We start from the raw sequence: 15,983 nt of genomic DNA, 5'->3' as shown, positions 1-15,983 counted from the left end.
TGCACCATCTCGCTGGAAGCAAGGAGCACGCGAGGGTAACTGAAACTCTCGACGGAAAGCATGTTGATCTCTATCAGTGTTTTTGTAATACGCCTTTACAGCAATGTGTGCAACACCAAGGATGCAATCTTACTGACACCATATTCAAAAAATGAACATTTTTCAGGTACACTAGTAATTTCAACTCATGTACAGTACATTCATGTTCAAAAAATAACTAATATTTACTCTATTTTTTGTGAATTTTTTAAATCTTCCCGTTTGACTGCTCACCCTATATTTGCTTTCCATATTTTACTTATAAAAGATAAATTCATACATTTTAACTAGGCTTATTTAACCAATGCACCAATGTAGCCAATTGGAACTATCTTAATTTATTTGGTGGGTACTGTTAAGTGAAATGGGGGGGTCTTTTCTAACTCAATCAAATTTGGGACAAAATGAAAGCTGTACTTAAAGAAAAGTGCTGTCATTTTTGGCCAACTTTACAAAATGTAAATAGATATTTCATTAGATTGATAAAAATATTTAAGAAACCATTTAAATCTCAAAACTGAAATAAGCCAAAAAGTTCTCTTCAGTTTCAAAGATTCCACTAAATACTACCACTATTTATTTTTAACAAATAAAAGTACTGCAATTATGTATAAAAAGTGTTTATTTTTCTTAAATAAGTATTGTTCAAAATGAGTAACGTAGCATTTAAACACAGACTTCACATCTCACTGTACACATTCAATTTTGTTAGTTATTAGATTTTTTACACATGGACACGATTCAAGTACAGGCACAGCTATCATAATTACTGTCAATATCAACCTTTTCTCTCAAGTAAACACACTTATATACAGGGAACCGGGATACATACACCATGTATAATATTTATATATATAAATATAAATATCTATGATTCAGTGTTGGTGTCCATTCTGCAAGAACAAAAGCTACCTGTTTGACAAAGGATATTATGTACAAAAATTAATGTGTGTATGTGATAATATCAAGGTAGACACAGTCCTCAGTCACCTTCATGGAGATCTTGCAGCTATTACTATGCATGTTATTCCACAGGAAAAATGGTTTGGAAATGATGGTCAGTGGAAACTAAAGCGGAAAATTGAGAAAATTTTAAGAACTGTACAAGTATGAAAGTGTAATGAAGGATATAATAAGTTTTAAGAAATTTAGACAGGAAGGACAAGAAAAGATCATGGGTGTTAAAGAAAGGGAAAAAGATAACGTTAGAAGATCTACATAAAGAGAGTATCTTCTCCTCAGTCCTCCCAATATTCGCATTCTTGCTTAGCTCTGTAACCCACATATGGACATATAAAAACAGTACAGACAATTAACTAAAATAATACATATTTGGTAAATCAAGCATTTCATTTGTTAAACTTTATAAATTATATTCTTAATGTAATAGCAGCCTTCAAAATGTCCAATTTTCTTACTGCCATTTTTAAATAAACGTCTTCCCCCATTCCCCATAGCCATATCTTGAAACAGCTTGCTACCGCAGAAATATCCTGCAATGCTGAAGTACATTCAAAGTGCTGTACTGTGTTTTATATTTGGCATAATCCTCTCGTGCTGGCTGGACATGCTTGCATACTGTTTACACGAGATGCTTATTGCGACCCCCTTTGAAAATAGTAGATTCCTGAGTAATGTTAGAAACACTTCCGAGTTTCATCACAATTGCTATAGTATTTGCTCATCACAAGGCTGAAGTGTGATGTCTCCACAGCGGTTAATATCACAATTTATCATCAGCAGACTGCTGCTTCAGTCTTATGACGCAAGATGCAAGGGTTGAGTTCTGCAGGGACTCCCCACCCAAGACTGGAAAAGAATGATGTCATCTTTCCTCCTCGTTGAATTTTCATTTTTGCATGAACTTGTATTCGAGTATACCATCTTCTGCTGCAAATAAAGAAGAGACATAGTTAATATTTTATAACCATTAACCACATAACATAATTTCTATCACATATGTCTAAGTTTCTAAATTATGGAGGCAGTGAAAAAGGGGAAACCAGTAAAAAAAAGAACCTGTTTTTATTTCTACTGATGAATTTCTTGTAGCTGGGAATCACAAGTGGCATAACTCCACTTTTCATGGAAGTGTAGTTCCATGTATAGGGGCATTCGAGCATTACATGTGTGACATTTTAGACAAAATTTAAGGATCTAGATATGATGTTAGAATAAAATATTCATAATGAACTGATTTCATAGAATTATAAAGTACTCTGTGGTGTCTGCTAACAAATGAAAAAAATGAGTATGATGGCATGAAAAGCATTAACAAAAGTGCATTACACGTGTTGACACTTTAAAAATGTAGTAAACTTTGACTTAATTTGTCTGCGAAGCATATAGGCTGCAGATGCTAGTAACTTTTATTGGTGAAATGTGCAAATTATATGCATTCATCCACATCTAAACTTTAATGCAAACAAAAACAATAATTACTTCCATATTCATTAATTTTGTTATTTAAATGGAGTAGGACCACTTTTCGTGGAATGCCCCCATAACTTAGAACTGTGAAGTATCAACATTTCAGTGCTAGAAGTAAATATATCCTCAGTTTCAAATTCTTGCTCATAGAGGCACCACCATGTTTGTGCTCCAACAGCTAAACATAGTACCAAGTTATTTAAATGTGCCTTTTTTCTCAAAACTGTTTTGAAATTGAGTTATACCACATGTGGTCTGAAACCCTCATATACATTGGAACATCAATTTTACATTTTCCCACATTATTCATTCAATCCTGATGGTCCCAACAAAGCAAAATGTTTACAAAAATTGCATCAATTTTACAGTTTCCTGCATTTTATATTTCTTCAGCTAGGTCCTCTAAAAAAATGTAAAATCAAGGTTCCACTGTATTTATTTGGTTATTTCTAACAATTTTTTGATGTCTAAGGTAAGGATATTTGAGGAACATAAATTAAGAGTATTTGAAAATAAAACCCTTAGAAAAATATTTGGACCTAAAAGGGATGAGGAAACAGGTGAGTGGAGAAGGTTACATAACAACATAATATTAATTCATGTCCGGATATTATTAGAATAATTAAATCAGAAATACCTAGATGGGCAGGCTATGTGGCACGAATGGGAGAACAGAGAAGAGTTTACAGAATTCTTGTTCAGAAACCTGATAAGAAACTTGTACGAAGGTCAAGACGAAGATGGAGGGAAAACGTTGAGATGAACTTAAAAGGAAATATGTAAGGATCGAAGAGATTAGATTGATCTTGCCCAGGATATGGACATATGGAAGGCTTGTGTTACTGCAGCCATAAACCTTTGGTTTTAAGAATGCTATAGAGTTAATTAGCTAAGCCAAGTACAGTGAAACTCCATTTTATATTTTACCTATATTTTAAGTTGTTTAGCCACAGTCCTGTGAAAAACATAATCCCAGTAGTGGCTTTACACTGGATGTGGCATGATCAGCACATGCACTATCACTTATCTGATTACATTTTCTCCTGTTGTGTACAAATAAGACAATGTAGCAATATGTTTGTAGTTTTTGACAACTTATGAAAATGGGTACGTGTTTGTACATTGTTCGCTGATTGTTTCACTGCAAATCATCGACACTTGCAATTTATAACTTGCTAATTTTCTCTGCATGTGCTTGAGGCATGTGCATTTGCTCAATTAACACCATGGCCAAGATGAGTGTTCCTCTTTGCTATTTCTGCTTGTATTGAAATCGTTTTAGGTTTGCAGCACTGATTATACCTCAGAATGAATATAAATATTATTAGCACTATTATGTCATTCACGGAATCAAGAAAAATATTGAATGAAAAACAAATTTTTAGATTTTTGAAATTTTTTGGAATGTCAACACTTGATGCTTCAAGAAAATTATATAAAATTTTTATAAATTAATTTGTAGTATTTCATATCAGGACCAAAAATTTAAGGTCTGTAAGATACAGAGTAGTTAATTTTCAGAAAAGGGTCAAAAGTGGTATTTTGGCTGTGAAATTTCTATTTCAGAGGATATGCACCAAAAGGGTTTGATAAAAGCTGATAGGTATAGGGCAGCCACAAAGACAGAAACGTAAGTACTTGGTTGGAAGACTGCACCGTCAAAGGACAACAAGTTACAGTGTGCTTTCTTTTGGTACAGGGGTGAAACTTGTAGAAATTCGCCACTGGATGTTTGCTAAGTATAAATTTACAAGCACCATGAATCAATGACTGGGTAGAAAGGTTTAAGGCAGGACAAAGGTCGATCTGGTCACTCATCATGCAAAGAAGCTCACACCAACAGGGTGGATGCCTTGATCAAAGAAGACCAACAAGTAGCATTGTCAAAATTGTTTGCACATTTGGATATCAGCCAGAGAGCTGCATTTGCCATAGTGAAGGATGATCTTGAATAATGTAAAGTTTGCATGGTGGGTTTCTAACAGCTTATTGATCTGTGCAAGGTACAGAAGCTTGTGACCCAGTTCCTGAGACAATAATAGCATTTTGAAGAGAAATGCTACGAGAGAGATATGGGCCCATTATTACAAACTGGAGAGCAAAAGACAAACAAAATAAAAAATAAAATTTGGAGCAGTCAAAAAAAAAAAAACTTTCTGGGTTGATTCAACAAAATGCATAGGGACAATATAGGACAGTAATATGTTCATTTGTTCATAGCTATTTACATTAAAGTTGTTAAATGAAATTTGCCTTTATGTTTTGATTCACCCAAGTCATAGATTGCAATTAATCTTACTTTTGACTTCTCATTTCAAATTGTGTCAATTGTCCAATTCCCCTCCCAAGGGATGGGACAGATTATTTTACCAATCCGATATATCTATAAATATCTTATAATTTAGTGCAAAATTCTGACATTTTGTTATAATTTTTATGGATAATCTTGATGCCCTACTTTTTAAAAAAGTAAATGTCTAAATATAAAAAGTAAAATTAAAGTGCTCCCCTGAGGTTTGCACCATGCCATGAAGTGGGTGTGGTTAGAGCCCCACACTTGCTTGATCACCGGTGAAGGTGGGGCTGATGTGATCAGCACCATGCCCCTGGTCACCTTTACTCCCAGGAGTTTCCTCCAGGTACCCACTTTATACGATGCTGGGTGGGTGCTGGAGCCACTTGAAGAGATGGAAAAATCCCAGTTCTCCCACACCGGGTATCAAACTTGGGTCTCTCACATGGTAGTCAGACTGAGTTACAGCAGCTCTAAGTTAACTTCGTTTGGACTGTAGTCACCTCGAAATGCACATTTATTAAGGAGGTGAGTGAACCAATCAGGCTCTTCAAGGGCCATGTGGAATTTTATATTGGAGTGGTAGAATATCGGTTATCAGTATCGGTAAATTTTATATGGTACTTTATTGGTATCGGCAAAAATTTCATATCGGCCCATCCCTTCCCTTCCATACTTAATCCAATATGTAATGCTGACTTTATCATATCGTTTTTGATACCAATTCACTAATCTAATATCCTCTTTTGGTTTAAATTATCTGTTTTACAAGAATATCAAATGTTGTACAAATATAACTAAGTATATGAAGTCCAGTTTGGCATGTACATGTATTACTTATAGTCAAAGTTAACTCAAGAATAGTCAAAGTTAAGACACGGGAACGGTAAGTTTGGTTAAAAAGGTTAAAATTGGAAGTAGAAGAGAGTGCAGAGGGCCACCTGAGATGGAGTAGGAAGCAGTGAAAGGGCACTCTGCACTCTTTGAATTTTCTTGTCTCAACTCCTGAGGAAGTCACATAATGTGGTGAAAGCTTGAGTGAAAAGTAAATACATGCAAAAACTGGACTTCATCTACTTAGTGAAATGATGGCATGTGATGAGAGTTATGCCTTTTACAAACATAATTATCTACATTATTTCATTAAAATAAGATACCTTAAAGACCAGAAGTTCAAACATAGTAAACCATTAGAAGTAAATAAGCAATAATCAGGGCTGAGCCGATACCCACACCCACTCATACCGATGCCTGAAATATTGTAACTGCTCCAAGTTGTTCAAAATATTAATATTAGTGCATACATACGAGGGACGTTCAAAAAGTATGCAGAGAAAAATACAGTAACGCAAAAAAAAAAAAAATTGTGAATGAATCAGTCTTTCTTCACATAAACTCCACCCAGAGTGACACACTTGTCCCATCGATGTAAAAACTTGCGGATGCCGTTGTTGTAGAGAAGTCATTGTCTGGCTGTCCAGGAAGTCATTCACTGCAGAAATGACATCATCGTCGAAATGCCTCCCATGCACGAGCTTCTTCATTTCTAGAAAGAGTAAGAAGTCGTGGGGAAAACGGAGTGTGAGGGAGAATGTCAAAACCCAAAGTGCCTACATGAGTCACAGTCTCCTGAGCAGAATGGTCAGGGGCATTGTCATGGAGAAGCTGCATTCTTTTCGTCAGCATTATGTTTGTATTATGATAAATACTGACCCCTAAGTAATGTTAACCTCCCTTAAGATGGCTGCAAAGGTAATACGATGGTCTGCGAGCACGAGGGACTGCACTTTCTTCACAATTCATGGTTCCTCCAAGAGAGAAGGCTGCCCGCTGCATTCTTCATCTTGCAGACTTGTTGCACCACACTGAAACCTTCTACACACCTTAGCACTGTGTCATGTGTCATATGATTGAGCATTCCCACTGTACACAGCCACAAGTTCATCGTGGATTTCTTTTGCAATTTTTCCTTTCAAAAACAAAAAGCCAACCGCACCTCGAACATCAGCTGGCTCCACAGGTTGTGCCATCTTGGTTTGTCTAGCCCTCTAGCAGTGTTCCACAGAACTACTATGTGCGGAATGTGAACCAATCTGATAGCTTAAGGACCAATGGCTTCCCCACAGTGCAAATTCTTGAAACAAGCTTGCAAAATAAAAACCAAACATTATTACTTTATGAACATACCTCGTATTAAACTCCAATATTCAAATAATTACACCAGAGTATTAAAATTCATGTTACATAATTACAAAATCAGTTTTTCACACAAAACTGGTGAAAAATAAAAATAAACTTTGAATTTTGCGTAATTTCCAGGATAATTATACTCCACAGCATTTTTGCGGACCCCATGAAAGATGGCAATGCAGGAAAAGTATCAGTAGATAAATTAAAACTGATAATTTCCAATGTGAAACCGATACATCAGAATCGACTCAGCCCTAGTAAAAATGTTTGGGTACACAGAGAAAACTCAAAATGCTTAGCAGGAATCTGTAACTAAAACATATAAAGTGAATTAAAATGTGAGAAAACATTTCAATGCATAACATGCAAAACACTAGAATTGTTAAAAACATTCAAGCAACCAGTCCTCATATGAAGAAATGAGAATCTACATGAGCATTAGAATAAACTTCTGTTTCAGCATTAAATATACCAGGTTCTTTGTAAATTTAAGTCACTGATAAGTTAAACCACACCAGAAACCAGCAGCTGGCATTAATTGATATTCCTACAACCACCTATTGTTGTAAAGTTGCACTAGACATCAACTTTCTTTTTACAATACTACTGCATTTGTGAATGTCAGCTCACCTTGTTCATTCTCTATTATTAATACATTACAAAATCAAAATAATATGTACAAGGTTGGACTATGATTGTGAGGATAAAACTACATAATACGAGGGTTATTTTTTTACGTAAGGTCCGTTTTGCAATAAAAACAAAGTAAGTAAATGTTTTTCAAGAAAACATTTATTTTCTAAATTTACATACACTTCTGTATTTTTCTACATAATTTCCTTGCCCGTTTAAACATTTATCGTAACGAACTACGACTTTTTGGATACCCTCCTCATAGAACTCTGGCACCTGTCATGATAGCCAGTTACGCACGGTCGTTTTCACTTCTTCATCAGTGTCTAAACGCTTGCCACCCAGGAAGGTCTTCAGATGGCGGAAGAGGTGGTAGTCGCTAGGTGCAAGGACTGTTTGTGAATACCGTTTGAAATTGCATGTGAGCATGGGAATGAGTGGGCACGCAGGCTCCCGGCATTCTTTGAGCATCATCATGCAACTGTGAGTAACTGGCTATCGTCACAGGCGGCAGAGTTCTATGAGGAGGGTATCCAAAAAGTCGTACTTCATTACGATAAATGTTTAAACCGGCAAGGAAATTATGTAGAAAAATACAGAAGTGTATATAAATTCAGAAAATTCTTGAAAAACATTTACTTTGTTTTTATTGCAAAAAAGACTTTACTTAAAAAATAACCCTCGTACATTAGATGAAAGGGAAGCCTAATAATTCAGGAGTTTTTGCACTTGCTAGAACTATGACTTTTAAAATTTAATTATGTATGTACAATTGCAGAATTATCTTGATGATTTCTCATTTAAATATGTTCATCTCAATTCCGAAAAAATATTACAAATTAATTTGGCATCAAAGTGTGTCATTTAAATTTGACATTTTGCCAATGCCAACCAAGGGAGCCTGCAGGATTTTTTCTCTGAAAGGGGAGGGAAGGAGAGAATCAGATTTCATATCTTGCCCCTCAGCCATAGAACTTGCATTTCTCCTATTATTATTATTCTTATTTTACAAAAAAATAAATTGAAATTGAATGAAAATAGCTTGGTATTGTTGACAGATTCAGACTTGAGTCCACTACTTAAATAGCAGCTGGATTCATCTTGCTTCCTTTCCATAAACATCTATCACTTTGGTGATGAACAGTTCTTTATCTTTATGTACATTTTCATGATGAATTTATACCAAACAGACACCAATTAATTACCATCACAGCATCTATGATCAATGCTTTTGTGTTTCAAAGGTTACTGCATAAAAAAAAAAGTAATTCAAAATGTTGGCACGTGAGTAATTGAACTCAGATGCAGACTTGGGGAAATTATTTCAGACTTGATCAGGATCCCGAACAAACGAGAAATTCCAAAGAATCATATTGGAAAGTGATTAATTATTGGTATTTTTTGCACTAAAAGGGTAAAAAAAATAATTAAAAGTTCTTATTCCAGAAGTGTAAAAACAATCATTAAGGGAGAATGAATAGTTTGTAGAATTCCATATTTTCACCTCGTTTGTAAATTTCAAATTTTTCCATCCCGAAACTTGTCCACAAATGGTGATTTTTTTCAGTTCCTTAAAATATTTACAGGGTTCCCATGTGGACTTGAAATGTATTTTCCCAGAGTTTTCCAGAATCTTCATTTTTTTTCCCCAGAGTAGTCAATACACAGTGAACTATTGTTTATTTTTTTTACAATAGCCTCCCATTTCCTCTCATAGCCACAAAATCAGCACCATATTATTATTATTATTATTATAGAAGATGAGATGGACTAGCTGACTGATTGATTTAACATTTTTGGGTGCTTCGGCGTTTGTGGCCATTTTGCACCCTTCTAAGTATACGAGGAAAATCACCTTATCTAAAAATCCTTACCTTAAAATAAAAAAAAGGGGTGTAAAGAGACCTTCGAGAAAGGTTAAAAATCAACGTTACAGGTACGGCACAGTCGAGGGTCCAGTCCTTGCAGCAAATGACAAAGTGTCAGACAGCTGTGTCAGATTCGAAGCAGAGTTAAGATGACTTATTCTAGGCGAGAGAGAGAAAACGAGAACAAGGTGAACGAGAAGATCGCCATCTGCATCAGCTCCTTCGTTTCCCTTGATGCCTACATGACTGGGGGACCCAGCAAAAGCAAACTAATTGTTACTCTATTGGTATGGGCATAAATGTGTATCAGTAATATTACTGATAATTTTAGCCATTTTTTATTACTTTTTATGAATAAAAAATACAATTTGTATGTCATGTTTTGTGAAGTAAATGTCTAAATAAGCAGTTCATTATTAAACACTTGGTTACATACATTAATTGAAGAGGTGAATGAATGTTCTGCAAGAATAATTTGCAATTTTGCATTGGCTCAGTCATCGGAATCAGTAAATTTTATATCAGTAGTCTATCAGTACTGGGGAATACTTCGTATCAGTTCACTTTCTGAAATGAAACTAAATGAAGAATCCCTGGGCACATATAATTAAGGACTACGGTTTTCCAACTGTATTTCAGTGCACAAGATAACAGTCCATATAGAAGAAATATTTTCACACTTTTGAGAAACAGAAATTTACAAATGGACACAATATCAATTAATCTGTAATGTATTACAAGCCTTCAAAGCAGCTTGTGTGAAGAAAATCAACAGGTAGGAGCATATCTAGCCCTTCCGATGTACGAGGTGCATCCAGAAAGTAAGTTTCCCTATTTTTTTCCCGTGAAAGTAAACATAATGAGCCGTGTAAATTGCGCATGCGCAGCAGAGCTAAGACGTATCAATCATATGCCAGGCAGACAGATCCCGACCGGCGCCAGTAGCGAGGCAGCAGTGGTCCGAAGTGGAAGCTCGTATTCCTTCTCCCGCCGCATGCCAGTAGCGAGGCAGCAGTGGTCCGAAATGGAAGCTCGTATTCCTTCTCCCGCCGCATGCGAGGTTCGGTCGGTGATAAAGTTCCTGAATGCACAAAGCATTGCGCCAATTACATTCATCGTCAGCTCTGTGAGGTCTATGGGCCGAACATTATGAGTAAGCAGATGGTGCATCGCTGGTGTCGGCAGTTTTTGGAAGGTCGTCAAAGTGTCCATGATGAAGAGCGCAGTGGGTGTCCGTCCCTCATCACTGATGATCTGGTTGAGCTGGTGCGGCAGCGCATCGTAGAGAACCGTCGCTTCACGATTACGGAGTAGAGTAGCCTTTTTCCGCAGATATCGTGACCCGTGTTGCATGAGATTGTCACGCAGCGCCTGCTGTTAAAAAATTGTGTGCCAGGTGGGTGTCTAAAAACCTGACACCCGAACACAAAATGAAACGTTCAGGAGCAGCACTGACATTCCTGCAATGGTACCATGATGACGGCGATGATTTCCTCGACAGGATCGTCACAGGCGATGAGACTTGGATTTCGCACTTCACCCCGGAAACCAAGCAGCAGTCAATGCATTGGCGGCATAGTGGATCTCCGGTCAAGAAGAAATTCAAACAGACGCTGTCGGTACAGAAAGTGATGTGCACCATGTTTTGGGACAGGAAGGGCATTTTGCTCATTGATTTCCTCCCCAGAGGTGAAACGGTGAACGCTGACCATTACTGTGAAACACTAAGGAAATTGCGACGTGCCATTCAAAACAAGAGGCGTGGCATGCTTACTGCAGGTGCTGTGCTCCTCCATGACAATGCTCGTCCACATACGGCTCGGCGCACAGCAGCTGTTTTGACGGAATTTGGCTGGGAGCTGTTTGATCATCCACCTTACAGTCCTGATCTGGCTCCCAGCGATTTTCACGTTTTCTTGCACCTCAAGAAATTCCTGTCCTCCGTTGAGCGTTTTGGCAACGACGAAGAGCTGAAGACGTCTGTCACACGCTGGTTCCATTCACAGGCGGCAGAGTTCTACAACAGTGGGATCCAAAAGTTGATACCACGATACGACAAGTGTCTCAATTCTGGTGGTTGCTATGTTAAAAAATAGCTGAACCTTTGCTGTACCTGTTGCCAATAAATGGTTTCCTGAAACTGTGTTGGTTTTTTTAAAAAAAATAGGGAAACTTACTTTTTGGATGCGCCTCGTACTTCAATGTGACTCACTGGTCAATTAGGTGATTTTCCCTGAGAATTTTACTTTTTTCAAATTCCTTGAGATTTCCAGGTTTTTCCAGATGTGTGGGAACCCTGTATTTTCCTTCCCAGTACTGCCCCAACCAGAATTTTTTGTCCTGCTCACCCTTAGTTGCGGTAGTGAAGATGATTCTAATGTCTGTGGTGAAAAGGTTCTTTCCTTATTTTGTTCGACATGGCAGTAACTGCTATAACTTAGTCTACAAGTCACAGGAAACTGTATTATTTATAATGAAATATCACCACTCCAATTACTTTGTCTTTTGTCAGATATGTGTGATAAGTGATGTGATGAAATTGATAAAGATATTCACGAAGAACACCCATGCCCTGGCATCGCAGCATGTTGTGCTAACTACTCCGCCATGGAGGTCGACTGAAGTTGAGGTTATAAAGTTCTGTGTGTTTATCCTCAGGAAGTAGCAGGTCCATTATAAGGATGAACCAATACAGAATTTTATCAGGAACTGATAAAGTACCTACAAAAAATTGCTGTAACCACAACCCAATATGCTATAAAACAAAAATAAATGGCAAATATTAACAAAAGACTTGTGAACCCCTTAATTAATGTATGCATGAATCCATGTCAATGCCATAGGTTTTACATTAGGTAAAGAAATGCTGTGCTTAGAAATATCCTTTATACATTAACATACATAAAAATAAAGAAATATGGAGAATTATGAATTCAATTGCAAGTTCATATAGAAATATCAAGTGATAAAAATATTAAAAATCTTTACTTATGTGGCAACATTATCCTGTACTGTTGGAAGACTGATTACTCTGACCCACTCCTTATACAGGGTGTACCAGAAGTGATAGCGCAAGCTGAAACGGTGAAAAGTACACAATAGTAGAAGCAAAAAAGTCTCAGTAAACATGAGGTCACAAACGAACCATGTCCTAGATAATTGTGAATGCATGGTTACGGTCCACCACTGACTCGACTGTTTGTACATATCGTATGTTTATCTCTTTGTGCACTCTTGAGGTTTCTTTGTTTAAAACTGAACACTGCTGAACACGTAACACACTGTACAGTAGAATAGTCCTTGGTAATAAAAGCAATAGTTATGTCTAGTGAGGTGCTTTTAATTTTCTATACAGGAAAGAAAGCCGACCAGATACTCTATGCATAGATAAAAAAATAAGGTATCCGAGGATGAAAAAGTGCTACCCATCATGATGAAAAAATTTGAATTGACACTCAAAGAAATGAAGAATGGAAAAGCAACAGGAAGTGACCAAAATCCTGTAGAACTCATAAAAAATCTGGGTGAAGGAAAGAAAGAAATGCTACACTTGTGGAATGAAATCTATGAAAAAGGTGTATGGCCAGAAGATTTTGTGGAACAATCTTAGTACCTATAAAGAAGAGAAGTGACGTCAAGAAATGTTCTGAGTATAGGACAATCAGTTTGATATCACAATCAGCAAAAATTGTTTTGAAAATATTAAATAGATGCCTATACGGTTTTAGAAAGGGAAGAGGTACGAGAAACACCATAGGACTACTGAGAACACTTGGATAAATATACCTGGAAAAAAGGTAAAGAAGTGTTTGTAGCATTTGTTGACTTGGAGAAAGCCTTTGATAAGAGTGAATTGGACCAAGTTCTCAGGGATCCTGAAGAATATTGGTGTAGATTGGAAGGAAAGGAGGCTTATCTGCAACCTATATACGAGGGTAAGTCAAAAATTATCTACACTTTTCACCATAACTTTCTTTAAGTTGGCCACACTGTCCACAGCTCTCGCATGTTGATAAGTGGTAGTCTTGTGGTAACATGGCCGAGATTTTATATTAATCACTTTATTTTTCTTTCTTTTGTAACCGAGTAAACATGACCGCTCTGCTGGCAGTGTACACCAATGCAGAACAGAGAACAATGATCAGTTTCTCTGCTCTGAAGGTGTGTCATGGGCTGTTTTTCACCTTAGGCTTTCAGTACAATACAGGAAACAGTGTTCTCCTCCGTAGAAGTGTAAACGAGTGGATCGAGAGGTTTAAAAATGGCAGGATAAGCGGGAGCAGGATGCCCATCAACCTCCATCACTGATGGGGTGATGGAAGATTCAACAAGCTCAAGAGATGATTCTGATGAACAGATGGGTCACAGGGTGGCAGCTGATGAGGTGGCATGCTCTCTGCAAATTCGTCATCAGTGGCATGCCTGAGGGGGGATGGATTGGTTGGGGTTATAACCCCTCCCCCTTGGGCCCAGTATTCTTAACAAAAAGAACATCAATGGCAGGGTAAGATGGAAACAGACTACTAAAAAAAGTGTACATAACCACCTCCCCTTTCGAAAATTGTGGGCACGCCACTGTTAGTCATGGTTCTGTGTGCGAAATCGTCCACGACAAGCTTCAGATCACTGATCTCTGTTTTCCCTTGGCGCGCATTACCAGCAGCACGGCCATGTTTATAAAAGAAAGAAAAATGGAGTGAATAATATGAAACCTCGGCCACGTAACCACAAGAGTACCACTTATCAGCATGCACAAGCTGTGGACAGTGTGGCCAACCTTAAGAAAGTTATGGTGAAAAGTGTAGATAATTTTTGACTTACCCTCGTATGAAGCAAAGTGTAAAAGTCAAAATAGAAGAAATGAGCCAGGAAAGTGAGATTGGAAGAGGCATATGACAAGGCTGCTGCCTTTCCCCTACATTATTCAACACCTATTTATAACACCGAAATTGTCAAAAACTGCTTCCAGAGCATGGGAGTAGCAGCATTAGGAAGGAAAATATATTGTATAAGATTTGCAGATGACATGGCACCGTTTGCAGAAAATGAAAAAAACATAAATGCCATGCTAGCAGAAATGAATACCCACTGTGAACAGTTCGGGATGAAAATAAATGTGTATAAAACAAAAGCAAAGGTGATAAGAAGAAAGCAGAGGAAGGCAAATGTGAGTATCAGAGGTAAGAGAATCGATCAAGTAGACAGCTATAAATATCTTGGATGCATTATAAGCAGTGATATGAAATGCAGCCCAGAAATAAAAGTAAGAATAGCAATGCTGAAGGAAGCCTTTATTTAATGTAAAGAAAAATATTTTCTGTGGATCTATGAACAAAGAACTGAGGAAAAGACTAATGAAATGCTTTGTGTGGAGTGTAGCTCTATATGGTGTGAAAACATGGACACTGAGAACAAGTGAGAAAAAGAGACTGAAAGCTCTGAAAATGTGGCTATGGAGATGAACGGAACGGGTGAAATGGACAGAAAAAGTGAGAAGTGAAACAGTGCTAGAAAGAGTTGGGGAAAAGAGATCAATGCTGGAGATAATCATGAAGAGAAAAAGAAATTGGTTGGGCAACTGGATGAGAAGAAACCGTATTCTAAGGGATGCTATTGAAGGAATGGTCAAGGGAAAGACAATCTGGGGAAGAAGAAGATTCCAAATGATTGACGACATCAAAATAAATGGTTCATACACTGCTACAAAGTGAAGAGCTGAAGAACAAACAGCATGGAGGTTGCAAGGAAGGACCTGCCTCTGGGCAGAAAACAATGAATGAATGTTACTAGGATGGAAGGTATCAGAAATTTGATATCGTGATACATATCCCTAAAATATTGTGACAATATATCACCAACATGATATATACAGGAAAACCTCGTTAATACGAAGTTCAAGGGACTAAAAAATGTCAACTTCATATTAAACGACTTCGAGTTATCCAAACTTTTCAAGATGGCGCCTGTTTTCAGGTGTAAATAAAGTAGAGTATAAATTCCCGCCACAAAGGATGTTTTATACTTGGTGGTAGCTCAGAAAATAAGCTTTATATGTACTATATAATAATATTGTACGTTTTAAAGAAAGTGAAAAAAATGTTACACAAAATGAGAACACGGAGCTTAACGCGGACACAAAGATTCCAAGGAGACGGTTAACACCATTTACCCTGCCTAGTTATCCAACCGGTTATGCACGGGATGCATGTTGTGGCAAAAAGTCTTTTAACAAACGGTAATTTCTTTTAATTGTGCAAAGTCGTTGCTCTTCCACGAAATTCTTACAATTTTAGTTCATAAGAAACCCGTTTGCACGGAGACCTAGGGAAAGGAAAACAATCTCGTTTACTGCAAGAAGTGAAACTCGGAAGAATCTTGACGGTAGTCACTGGCGCAAGCAAGAGACAGGAGATAAAAGGTAAAAAAAAAAAAAAAGGTAAAGTGTTCCCCTGTGCATAGCACCACACCATGAAGGCGTATAGGGGGTGTGGGGGTAACGCCCCACACTTTCTTGATCCGGTCGTGAGTGG

General features: G+C 37.3%; 1 protein-coding gene across 4 annotated transcripts in view; it reads right to left on the bottom strand.

The window, feature by feature from the left end:
- Positions 1-643: 643 nt before the first annotated feature.
- Positions 644-15,983, bottom strand: part of LOC145998756 (segment polarity protein dishevelled homolog DVL-3-like) — an 83,088-nt gene continuing 67,748 nt past the window's right edge. For all 4 annotated transcript variants that reach the window (XM_083135307.1, XM_083135308.1, XM_083135311.1 and 1 more), the window contains one exon: positions 644-1,929. Coding sequence is in view for 2 of the 4 variants with exons in the window: in XM_083135308.1 (XP_082991434.1) it covers positions 1,889-1,929 (41 nt within the window). In the remaining 2 variants the exon portion in view is untranslated. The remainder of the gene's footprint in view (positions 1,930-15,983) is intronic.

The sequence above is a fragment of the Lepisma saccharinum genome, chromosome 14 (genome assembly GCF_977018435.1).
Source record: "Lepisma saccharinum chromosome 14, izLepSacc3.1, whole genome shotgun sequence".
In the NCBI taxonomy this organism is placed as follows: domain Eukaryota; kingdom Metazoa; phylum Arthropoda; class Insecta; order Zygentoma; family Lepismatidae; genus Lepisma; species Lepisma saccharinum.
The sequence above is the reverse complement of the archived record's forward strand: the minus strand, read 5'-3'. Positions and strand labels throughout refer to the sequence as shown.